The 13,322-nt window shown below is 38.4% G+C and overlaps 1 protein-coding gene across 1 annotated transcript; it reads left to right on the forward strand.

Moving 5' to 3' along the window:
• Positions 1 to 373: 373 nt before the first annotated feature.
• Positions 374 to 8,096, forward strand: DYNLRB2 (dynein light chain roadblock-type 2). Its single transcript, XM_072422797.1, has 4 exons — positions 374 to 479; positions 2,532 to 2,607; positions 4,114 to 4,281; positions 7,062 to 8,096. Exons 1-4 carry the CDS (start codon positions 477 to 479, stop codon positions 7,103 to 7,105), a joined length of 291 nt encoding a protein of 96 aa, XP_072278898.1. The 5' UTR covers positions 374 to 476; the 3' UTR covers positions 7,106 to 8,096.
• Positions 8,097 to 13,322: the final 5,226 nt, after the last annotated feature.

The raw sequence follows: 13,322 nt of genomic DNA on the forward strand, positions 1-13,322 counted from the left end.
TCTGTGACCAGTCTTTAAAGGGGGAAAGTGAAATATTTGTTTTTTAAATGTGCATAAATGTAAAAGAAACACATAAAGGACATAATAACATATGTATAACATTCAATATTACACTGATACCTTCTGTAACCAATTATATACACCTGACATAAGGCAATATGATTAAGAGCGGTAAAGCCCTGTCTTAGAACACTTATTTAACATAATATATAATATTTAGGGCATTGAGGGCCTTACAGGTCGGTACCCGAGCTATCACTGGACGCTGCGTATCCGTCCCACCACAGCGTGCTGCATTTCTCCAAATCGACCACAAGGGGCAGCAAACACTCTCTAAAAAATGACATACCATGTGACCTATGGTGCTACCAAAGCCACACCTTCTCCTTCAAGGCGTAAGTTCCGGGGTTTCCATAGCGACCAGAGACGCGGTTGTTGTGTTGTAGGTTCCTGTCGTGTGAAGTGTTTGCAGCAAGATGGTGAGTTGTCTTCCCCGGGGACTCCGGGCTGTGCCGGGGGACGGCAGAACGCGGCTCCTGAGGCTGAGCAGTGTCTGCATGGAGCTGTGAGAGGCGATAATTATAAACTTGGCATATAATAGCTGTATGGGTAATTTCTAGCATTTTCCTGATGGGAGGGGGTGCAGCCATGTCAGATCCACCATTATTCTTTGTTTCAGGGTTTAGTTATACAGATATTGAATGCTGAGATTTCCTAGAAATCTTTATTTTTTAGCAATGTGACAGATTGTATACACTGGGCAATGATGATCTAGGTGTGAAAATCATTCTCATGTCTTTCTGTTTTACTTCTTTGATTTAATAAAAGGGCCCCATTGCTGGGAAGTTAAAGCAGAATTAAACGTGGCTGATTATCTTTCCGGGTTCCATTGCTAGGCGCCGCCATCTTTCTTCACTTCCTCCGTATGATCTTTGGCTATCTTGATTGGCTGTGCCAGGATGACATAACTCCATCATTCCAGCATACGCAAAGGAAGCTGGGATTGCTGGGTTTCCCTGGCAACCAGGGTATCTCAGGCATGTGCAGAAGGAGCTTTTTCGTGAAAAGAGAGAATAATTGCTGAGCTCACGCATGTGCAGTGAGATCGACAAGTTTTTTTCCATCCTACGTCACCCGATCTTGCGCCTGGGTCATCTAACGTAGGAAGAAGAACCCAGAAGAAGAGACGAAGATGGCGGCGCCAGCCCGAAGGCGGATACCTGGACGACGCGGGACCCGATGTAAGAAACTTCCGGACGGATCGACTGCTCTGCGGGATTGAAGGTGATTCTCTTTTTTTATTTGTTTTCTGCGTTTTCAGTTTACTTCCTCTTTCAAGTTCTTTCTGTTTTCAACTTCCTCTTTTAAGGGGAAATAAACTCAAAACTACCCAAAAAAAAAATACACTTCCTCCGGATCTGTCCGGAGGTTTCTTACTTCGGGTCCTGCGTCGTTCAGGTATCCGTCTTCGGATCGGCGCAGCAGGTGCCGACATCTTCTCTTTCCTCTTTCTATGTTAACCGACACAGGCACTAGATCGGGTGACGTAGTTTGGGAAAAAAACTTGCCGATCACACTGCACATACGTGAAATCTGCAATTTTTTTCCCTTTTGAGGAAAGGGCTCCTTTAGAAAGAGCACCCAAGACCAATGAATGGGAGCACAAAGACTCCTGGGATACCCAACTCACGCACCCCGTGAGGCTTAGCACTCCTATTCATTCTCGTTCACCTAGGCCAGGGGTAGGCAAACTCCGGCCTTTAGGCCAGATACAGCCTAGTAGTTCGTTACGGCCTAACGCCCCCCTAACGCCCCCCTCCCCAGTCGATCTGGCCTAATCCTGGCTGGCAGGGGTCAGTAACCCGCGGCTCTGGAGCCGCATGCAGCTTCTGAGCCTCCTTGCTATGCATCCCTTTCCTATTTACTGCGGCCTACAAATAACACTTCCGCTGCCGGGGTAAGGGGACATTCCTTCTCCTCCGTATGCTTTGCGATTTCCCTTTAGGGGCAATTCTGGTGGGGGCAGAGCCATCAGCGTGGGACTCGGGAAAGAGTCCAGCCTAGTGTGCCTTCTTGACCTCCTAAAATGGCCTAGTAGCCAAAAAAGTTTGCTGACCTAGGCAATCGAGTTGTCTAGGGTTGTCTACCCTTACATGTAAAGTGAAAGTTTGCTGGCTCTACCAAGCGGTATTGACCCCAGAGCTATGCAGGGATCATCAAATGGGAGGTCAATCAGCCCTACCAACCTCCAAAGCAGTGTTTCTCAAGCAGAGGTTGCTGGGGGTTTCCTTTTGGATGATTTTGGATGCACTGTTCCACACAAAGAATATAGGGTGTGTAAGCATCCTCATAGCGATCATGCATTTCTCTAGATATCCTATGAATGGTGAGCTTCTGGGTCCTTTACCACAGATACATGAGAATGTTTCTTTGCAGTTTATAAAAAAAGGAGGAGGGGAGTGTTAGTATGCACATGTAAAAACAGTTGTTGCAAATACTACTTGGTAAGCATTTCTTTGTTTCATTTTCAGTCTGAAGTCGAGGAAACACTCAAGAGGATTCAGGCTCAGAAAGGAGTCATTGGAACTATAGTAGTAAACTCTGAAGGTATGGGAAAAAAAAGCGGAGCATCGGGGAAATTGTTAAATAAATAATTGGTTTGTGATTCTCACATGTCTGCTGCTCTGGATAATCGGGAATGACACTCGCATATTATGGTTCAGCTTCCTGTGAAACCAGCCTGGCCCTTGGAGAGTTAGGCTATGTACACACGTGCAATAATTGTCGTTGGAAAGGATCTTTCACAATATTTTCCAACGACTAATGACTGCTGACTACTAATGATTCATGAACGTGCTCTGTACATACAGCACCGTTCTGCTCTATAGAGATGGAGAACGAAGTAGCGGCACTCCGCTGTGTTCTCTCCCCTTCACTTCAATTATGATTGTTCATCATCCATGGATCCGCCAGGATGATGGACGACGAGCCTTGTACACACGCGTGATTCTCATCCGATATCAGCCGAGCCCTGTACACACGCAAGATTCTTGCCCAATATCAGCCCTGACCCAATTATCAAATGAGCACCATTGCACATGTACCTAACCCTAATCAAGATGGTGTGGAACCTGGCTAAAGCTGCTACCTGATTGCCATATATTTCTGTGTATTGCACATCATTCTTTATTTGTACTTCATTAACCTTCTTGGCCTAAACCCCGTGTGTTACTACAGGATATACCTGAGCCCAAGGTAATCATTTAAACATTTTTTCTTGGCTGAGCAATGTTGAAGTTACCCCCAGGGACCTAGGAAGGCAGAGTTACATTTATGAAAGCCAAGCAGGGAAAATCCATTCATCAAAGATTCTTTTCTGTTAGCTAGAATGCAAACCAACCTTATACTCCTTGTACTCAATTTGTTTGAAAGCGGTGCAGGAGAGAGATCAGGGGTGTACTAAACCTACTATGACATAAAGTAAAAATAAAGGAAATAAAAAAAAAAAAGTAAAAGGCGCATAAAATTGAATTTAAATAAATATATATATAAAATAGGTAAAAAAGGACCCACGGCCTTACTTCGGAGCAAATACTTTATTGCGCATACCACAAGTGTGTGTGTTGTGTGTGTGTGTACATCAATCGTGTCGCCTTGTACAGCATATTGAGAGAAATAACTAAAATAACTTTAAACTGATAAGCTTTAAAGGGTCTGCTACAGATAATTTTTTGCCATTTCACACATAAGACACAGTCACATATTTTAAATTTTGCAAAAAAGGAAATAGGTGAACTATATTGTATTTGTGTGACGTAAAATTAGTTTTGGTGTATTTTTTTTACTATAAATATAACAAAACAGTTTCACAAACATTACTGTGCGCATATATATTGTGAAATTCCAACTACATACAACTAACTTACATCCAACATATTTTATTCTACAGATTCTCTGCTTTTAGAAATTGTGTTAGCTTCAGGGTTTTAAATAAATTTAAAGGCCTTCTCTTTTTAACATATGTATATTGAAATTGTAGGTTGGAATGTAACGCAAATGAGGGTAAATAAACCTGACTAAGGCTGCATGTTTTTTGGCTCATTTCATTTCCAGGTATTCCAATTAGGACCACTCTAGATAATTCCACCACCGTTCAATATGCCGGACTCTTTCACCAGTTGTCTATGAAAGCTAGAAGCACAGTGCGCGATATTGACCCTCAGAATGATCTCACGTTCCTCAGAATTCGATCAAAGAAGCACGAAATCATGGTTGCCCCAGGTACTGGTATGACCGGCTGGTCTGGTTTTTCTTGTTTGATGCTCTGTGCAGACTAAATAATTACTGAATAATTCATTTGACAGACTACTATAAATCCACTGAAGTAATTTTATATTATTTATAGGCATCTCTACAAATCTTTTGGTGCCTTGACAATTTGTTATAGACCAACCACACCTAAACCTTATGTTTCTGTTTTGATTTGAGACCTGCTAAATTTCTATTTTTGTGGAAGCAGCTATTAAAATGAAATTTTCTAGAGTGAGAAAATGCATCCTTGAAATAGAGGTCTGGCAAAGACACCCAAAAAAACATCCCTATTCGTAAAGCGGAACTAAAGTTCCACTTTAAAAGTTTGTGATCAGACAGGCTATATTGCAGAAAGAGGTAGTTAATTTCCCCCCAGTAGGCATTGTTAGCTTCCTGGTCGCATTCTGGTGCTGTCAAAAATTGATAAGATGAACATGCATTATAAGGATAGCTTAGGATATTGAAGTATAGGATTTATATAGGTTTATATATAACTTTACAGCATTCAACCCAGACAAGTTGTAGGTGGGTGGCAGCTCCTGTATTGTGACCCATTTCATCAGTAATCGCCCAAAAACAACCAGGTAGTTACTTAAATGTGCTAAGTGGTGCACAAAAAGTGCTGAGGAGAACACTGCATTTATTTGATTCTGATTTGTTTGCACCATCTACACATTTTATTACTTGAATTTGTCACTTTTTCAGGACTTGGGTGTATATTATCTGCTCTCAGTAGATCTTCTAAAAGGTTGCAGAATTTTGTGTCTGCACCTTCTCCCATACGACCTTGGCATTATTGTCAAAGCTCATTAGCTGGATATTTTCAGTTATATGTTTTATTTTGTATTCTATTCCAAAAAAGGATATTGTTAACAGTAAATATGTCATTGTATAGAAAAGCTTACAGTACAATACCCTGAAAGGGAGGAATCTTTATATTCACCAATCCAATAGATGGTGTTTCTACAGCTTCCACTCATAAAGAGTTACCGGCAGCTTTACTAAATATATTTCCGAGTCTTCCAAATAGGACTTGGACTCTGCAAGTCTCCACTGGTTGCTGTGGGTCCTTCCAGTAACCTCTTTGTCACTACTCCTGTAATAAGGTTGGAACGAGTAACCACATTGATTAATGGGAGACATTCTTATCAACACACCTAGAAGTGTCAGATAGAAAAGGTGCTGGATGCTCTTCATGAGAGTAAACTTTAAAACAACAACTGCTGGACAGGTAAGCAGGTATTAGGTATATACTGTACTACTGTTAGCTTTAATATCAACTGATAAAAATAATTTAAGCAAGGAAAGCATTTCAACACCTGGCAGTGTAATTATGTGCCTTTGCCTATCCCCTATAGATTAATAGAATATCATGATGGTTCATTGCACATCGCAAGCAAGATTAGAAGAATTACATTATATGAGTAAAGCTCTTTGTTTTAAATTAGATCTCACTGCTATGACATTCTGAGGAGGTGGAGCAGTGGCCATGCAGTGAAGTAAACATATTAATTATATATGTTCCTTACTGTGACAGCTGCACTTACATCAACAAGGCACCAGAAGAATAGAGTAGTTCATTTTTTTTTCTAGGCATAGAGATACTGCACCAATTTACTCCAGTCCCATTTCTTGGTGATCTGGTCTAACTCTATGTATTGCATAAGGGTTATTCCTAAACCACCACTTCAAGAATATTTTCTATATGTAAAGCCAGATATCCATAGGAGGCTCTCATGACCACTAGTCAACTTTACACCCACCTTGGCCATTTGAATCTGGTGATCCAAGCAGCAGAGAATGGAATTAGATACTCTTTTAAGTTTTTTTTAATGCTGTCCCTTCTAGAAAGATTCACCCCCTTTATTTGTCCTGGTGACCATTCTCACTAAGACTGAAAGCTACAATCAAACATTTTGTTTGGGTTGTTATCAGACTTATGGGCGAGAAGAAATCCTCCAACAACAGCTTTTTAGGATGAAAATTTTGTTCACTTTAGTGTCCTCTTCATTAGGAAATAAATTGAAGGTTAATGTCTTTAGGGGGTTTAATCCTTCCCAGCTCTATAAAAAAAAAAAAAAAAATTGAACTGGACGTACACTATAAACATAGCTATAGATATCAGTTGATCTCTCCTTCCTCTGTAGGTATTTTTTTTTCCATGGAGAAACAAATTTAAGAGCTTTAACTTCATATGAAACAATATACTTCTTCTGTTGGGTTAGTTCAGATGTTCACAGTGGGATCAACTGACATTTCCTGTCTTTTACCATCGTTTAGCCATCTTAAAAGCAATATATTGCTTTCCCTTTGTTGCTTCATCTTCTGGAACATCCTGAATCCTGAGCTTTTTTTTAACCTAAGATGACCAGTCCATATTTAGTAACATATGTGTGGTTCAGTTACCTTGACAATAACTCTATGAAGGGACAATTATTCTGATTACCATTTGGTTCTGCTGAAAGTGGTGATCAAAATAGAAAAAAAACAAATCCAATAACAGATCAACATTTTTAATTAATGTGCCACTATGGTTATTGTTCTCATTACCAGTGGGTATAGGCACAGGGAACACATACAGCTGCACATTTCCTATACTCTGCTGCAACATTTCTTAACATTCCCACAGTAAGGGGCATTTTACATTTGGATTTCTAGGGTCACATTGCAGTCACAAAAGTGTAATAAAACATCTATGCCATTTATTATATTTTGAAAACCTTTACCTATAACAAACAATTTCTTTTCAGACAAAGAATACCTACTGATTGTCATTCAGAACCCATCAGACTGACCAAGACAATGAAGTGGACATCGTTCATCTTCATGATTTGCCTCCACAGGACTGTGCATTGTTCTTAATTGAATTTTCCACTCAAAATGTATCATTTGTTATTGGGTGTATAGTTACTGGAGCACCTAGTTAGTTGTTACATTCATCTCTAAAGTACTGATGTAAAAATCAAGTCATTCACTTCTGATCTCACTTTCAGAAAATTGGAATCTCTATAAATGTTACTCATACCATAATTTTACCGGAATTGGGTCTGTCTTTAATAAACTTGGACTGTGTGTAGCAGGTAAATGTACAAGGAGCAGAAGTCATTACACTAGGTGCCCTAATCATCTACTAATAAAAGCCAAATTGCAATTTGAAAATAGACTTATGCAGCAAGCCTGGAATAATATTGGTCAATGATTGCAAACATTTGTCAAATAATAGGAAACTATTTTTTGTCAAATGTTTTCAATTATTGACCAGATCTATTCCATGTTTGCTAGTTCACGCAGGTTCGGCCAGTCTGTCTTTTCCAGTCTTGGAGAACCTTAACATATCAAGACCAGTGGCATTATTCCACCTTTTCTTGATTTCCTGAAATCATTATTTTTTTTTCTATTGGCAAGGATACATTTGGAGTTAAAATAGATTTTTTACATGAAGTTTTCACAGCTGGTATCTAGAGATTTCCAAAGAGCTGGGACATGAAATAGCCTTTAGTCACACTTACCCTAGGATAGGATAGTAGGAGAAATAGCATGAATCACTTCATTATCTGATTGTAACTGTGACATACAAGATGGTAAAAATCCCCCACTTTATCCAAAACTTAGAATAGCGGCTGTTCACAAAAATGGCAACCTATGTATTTCTGTTATACAGGTTTTTTTTTGAAGATGGAAAATGCAACTGACCTATAGGTGTTTTTTTTTTCTACTTGGTTCATACTAATGTACATAACCCGGAGGAATGTTGAATAAAGTATTAATAAAGTTGTTATGAGTTATTGGACTTTGCATTTATTTTTGAAATTTGATATGCCCCAGTAAATTTATTAATTATATATTATATCACAGTGTTTCAGTAGTATATTTTCATTGGCCTTTGTTTTAGATAGTCATGAGAAAAAGAAAGTACACCCTCTGGGAATTTTAATGTTTTACATATCAGGACATTCTAAAAAAATGATTCTAGTCCTTAGCAGGTTCTAAAACTAATGATATCTGACCCCACGTGTAAAACTAACACAACAGATTCCAATGTGTTGTTATTTATTTACCAGAAATGTAGCCAAAATGGAGAAGTTGCGTGAAAAACTATGTTCACCTTATGATTCAATAGATTGTAGCAAAAACTTAAAGTAATTGTTTTCTGTATGACCTTATTGTTTTCTCACATCATTGTGAAGAAATTGTGACCCAGTCTTTACAACATTGCTTCAGCTCATTTAGGTTTGTGTGCATTTGTTTATGCATGACTCTCTAAATGTTCTTCCACCACACTTTAATTGGCCTATGAACTTTCTTTTTTTTTTTTTTTTTTTATTGTCCTGTTGCATGACCTGTTTTTAGCCAAGTCCTAGCTGTTGCGCAGATAACCCCACATTTCACTCCAGGATACTTTGGTATACAGACGAGTTCATGGCTGACTTGGAGATTGCAAGGTCACGTAACTGCAAAACAAGCCCAAATCATCACCCTTCACCACCATGCTTTACGGTTGGTCTAAAGTGTTTTTACAGATAGTCGGTTTGTTTTTTTTAGAGCTGTGCATTATACCAAACATCTCCACATGTGTCTCATCTATACTAAGGACATTGTTCCAGAATACTTGTGGTTTGTTTTTAGAAAGAAGGGGCTTTTTTCTGGCCCACCCTTCCCAACAATCTATATTTTCTCAGTCTTTTTCTCTTTGTCCTGTCATGAACTTTAACGTTTTTCATGGTAACTGTGGCTTGTAGAGTGGGGTGACTTTGCTGGGACATCCACTTCTAGCAGGACTGTCTTAAATCTTATCCACTTGTGAATAATCTTTCTCACACAGAATGATATACTTCAAATTATTTGGAACGGCTTTATACCTTTCCTGACTGATGCAACAACAATTGCTTCTCTAAGATCATTGCTGATGTCTTTCCTCCTTAGCATTGTGTCAGCACTCACCTAAATGCTCCAATGCAGCAAACTGCCAAAACATTTGCTTTTCAGATGTGGTCACACTTGCTGATGATCAGTAAATCATGGGCATTTGATTACCAGCACCTTGTCCCTACCTACCTTTTTAATTCCCATTGAAATGGGTATACTTAATTTTCACACACTGCTCCTGCATTTTGATTTAGTCTTTGTTAAATAAATAATCACAGAGTGTAATATGTCACATGGTGTTGTTCATCTGAGGTTGTATTTACTGAATTTTAACACCTGCTAAAGACCAGATGATTTGTTAAGCCCTTATAGGTAAAACCTTGGAATTGAAACAGAGTGTACTTTCATTTTCTAATGACTGTAGATACATGAATTGTATTTTAAAGTCTGCATAGTAAATTGAATTTTTAATTTGTACATTTACATAAACCGGCAGTGCACAATCTAAGCAAATATACATTTTTAAAGACTTTGTCAGTTGCTTGCCATAATATGCCTCTTTAAAGTGTAGGCTCTGAACAATACACATATATAGTGAATAGCATTTGCACTAATTAGGTATTGTCAGGGAGACTTAAAGGTTACAATGTCCATGAATAATGTACAGCTCTGGCTGCATAGAAGCAGCACACAGCATTCATGACGCCCACTCAGCTCTGCTGGTTTTCTTTGCCACTTGTCAAACCAGAAGCTGGAGGAGGCTGGAACACAAACCAGCCAGATAAACCCTTAAGATTATGAGCTAACTCACATTGGAACTGCTTTGGATAAAAAGAATGCTAAGTGACAGGTTCTGCCTTAAGTACAATCACAAGATGAGGCTCAGTGTTGTAATAATAAACATTGCATCCCTTGGAAAGCCTTACCATAAATGTAACTCCCCATGCAATGAACCCAAAAACAATTCTGCTGCAACCTTTTTTCACACAAGTTGCTTTTGTGAACTCAGTCCTTTTTGCTTATTACTTTGGTACCTTGTGTTAATATTTATTTTAGCTGCTTGCAGTCCATCTTCATGCATAAAAAACAGAATTTTTTTTGCAGGTGCATGGCTTGCCACTATATGTTACAATTGTATAATTAGTATGAACAGTATACAATTGTATAATCAGTGCCAGGGCCCTGACATAAAACCCTTTGACTGCTTAAAAAAACGTGGTGTAAAATAAATTGTGAACAGGACTTTTTTAACAGAAAAATCATACCATGAGTCCATTGTTCATTGTTGATGAGTCCAAATGTTTTATTACAGTGATTGCCAACTTTTCGGACCTCACGGACCACTAAATTATTAATTTTAAAGGCTGCGGACTATTAATATGAATTTTGAGAAAGATATAAATACATTTGAAAAATAATAATCTTCCGAATGGTGCCCGACAAGGACTGTGGAGGTTCTGATTAATTGATCAGCTCATGGTTAAGTGAAGTATTACTATTGGTACTATTATCATTAGTTGCATTATCTTTGGTATTACTAAAGAATTGTAAATAATTTGTTCGCCCTTAATCAAATAATATGATGCCATTAAATATCACAGTTAAAGAAAATACACAGTTAGGGTCATATTACCTAAAAGAGCATCTGAGAAATAAACAAATAAAATAAAACAATCGGATGAGAATCGGTATTCGCGGAGTGGGGTGACTGTTGTAATGGTGGAAACAATACTGAAGTGTACGCCTCAGCAACAGTTGTCTCATACAACTTAAGACTACACTGACGTCATGCTGCTCCTCCCTTGTTTTTCTGTGTTTAGAACAGTTTGTGAAATTAGTGCAATATAAAAAAGAAAATTGTCATTCAGAATTTAAGAATTTATTAGAATATTATTTTTGTTTTAATATTAATAAAACATAAAAATTGCAAATAATGTCCAAATTTTTTGTGGACCACCCAAATTTTTCATAGCAACCATTGTTTTATTCCACCTTTAAACCCAAAATACACATTTTTATCAACTCATGATCTATACATTTTCTAATTGATCCATTTCACTTTAGAATCATATTCAAGCTCTTGTGCTTTGTCCTAAAATCCCTCCATAGTTCTTGCCCCACTTACCTTTCTGACCTGAAAAATACCCCCCTAGCCTTGCTCTTCACTCCTCCAATGATCTACTACTGATTTCCTCTCTCATAACCTCATCACACGCACGGCTACAAGACTTTTCTAGAGCTGCCCCGACTCTGGAATGGTCTTCCACATCCTCCTCTGCTCATATTATTATTATTTTTATTACACAGTATTTATATTGCACCGACACTTTACAGTGCTTTACAAAGTCATTTCACTGGCTGTCCCTCAAAGAGGCTCACAATCTAATGCCTTATGTTCATATAAAAGAGCACTCAAAACCCATATTTTCAAACTTGCCTACCCATCTTCTTCCGTCTCCTAAAATCCTCACTATTTCCCACCTCTCCATAGTATTTCCCCAACCTTTTAGATTGTAATCTCTTCTGGGCAGGGTCCTCTCCTCCTCCTGTGTCACTGTCTGTATCTGTCTGTCATTTGCAACCCCTTTTTAATGTACAGCGATGCGTAATATGTTGGCGCTATACAAATACTGTTTGTTAAAAATAATAATCCAATGTAAAAAAATATGTACCGTAGTCTATTTTCCAGTAAAAAAGCTCCAATCGTTAAGTGCTGAAGTTACTTTATCCCAGCCTAGCTAATCAACATGACTGAAGATCATAATCCTGGAAAAAAACAAGCAGAAGATGCCAGCGAGGGAGCTAGTGGAGGTGGTATGTATTAATAGCCATAGTATTTGCAAGTGTTGGTATGCAAAGATCCATCTTCCTATATGTCAGGATATGATAGTTTCCTATATGTCAGTAATATCGTCGATCCTCTGAGAATCTTAATCATATTCCTTAGATGGTGCATGCCTAATATCATTCTTGTGGGAAGCTTAGATTATTTTTCCCCATGGAGAGAACACATTGACATGTTTGGAGATCATCTACACAGCTTTATACTATTCATATTTTGTCACTGGCTAGAAGTAACGATGCACTCGTGACTGCAATTTTCAATTTTAACAAATTCTGCTTTTACATCTAAACTTTAATATGTGTATACAAGGAGCTTGTTGTATTAACTGATTACATGTGAAAGTTATATTTATGTATATAAGTGGCCATGTCTTGCTTATACTGTATACAGCTAAAAATACATTGCAGAATGGAGTGCCATTAAAAGCCATGGGAGTGTGCTTTTTATATACAGTCTGAAATACTATACATACTGTATTTAACCCCTTCCCCATTTATATGATACGATGCACCAGCCCTGAGTCTAAATAAGACTGGAAGGGGAGAGCAGAGATTGTCCTTGCATGCCAAAGGCAACACACTCCTCCAGTCTCCAAATAAATGTATTTAATGAAGAAATGGCCAAGAAGAATTTTGTTCTGTAATCAAACTGATAATAAACCACCAGCTATTGGAGCTGAATTGTTCTACCATTATAAAGCCTAATTGATGACTGCAGTTACTTGATGTGTTATCATGGAGTGCCTTTTTTTTATTTTATATATATATTTTTTTAATTTTGTCTTCATCTGCTGCTGATGCCCTGCAACCTTTATATACATCAGCCATGGCTGCATGGCACTTCTCAGAATGGGGTTCGAATGGTGACAACAGGGGACCATGCCAGCACATCCACTCTCTAGTGATCACTGGCAACACAGCAAAGAAATTTAGAAATTAGGAAATGGGGACAAATATTGGTACCTTTTAAAGGAAAAGCCTAAACAAGGACTGTGTGGGATCACCAGGCACCCAAATGGTAGATGGAGGCTATCTAAAAAGCATCTCAGTAGTAGACAGAGACCATCTCCTAACCATCTCAGTGGTAGGTGGAGGTCATCTATTAGGCATCCCAATAGTGGATGAAGGCAATCTCTTAAGCATTTTAGTAGTGAATGGAGCCTATCTACAAAGTATCCCAGTGGTGGATGGAGGACATATATTAGGCATCCCAGTGGTAAATGGAGGTCATTTATTACGCATCTCAGTGGTGGATGGAGGCCATCTATAAAGCATTTCAGTGGTAGATGGAGGTCATCTAT

Source organism: Pyxicephalus adspersus, chromosome 9 (genome assembly GCF_032062135.1).
Source record: "Pyxicephalus adspersus chromosome 9, UCB_Pads_2.0, whole genome shotgun sequence".
Lineage (NCBI taxonomy): Eukaryota > Metazoa > Chordata > Amphibia > Anura > Pyxicephalidae > Pyxicephalus > Pyxicephalus adspersus.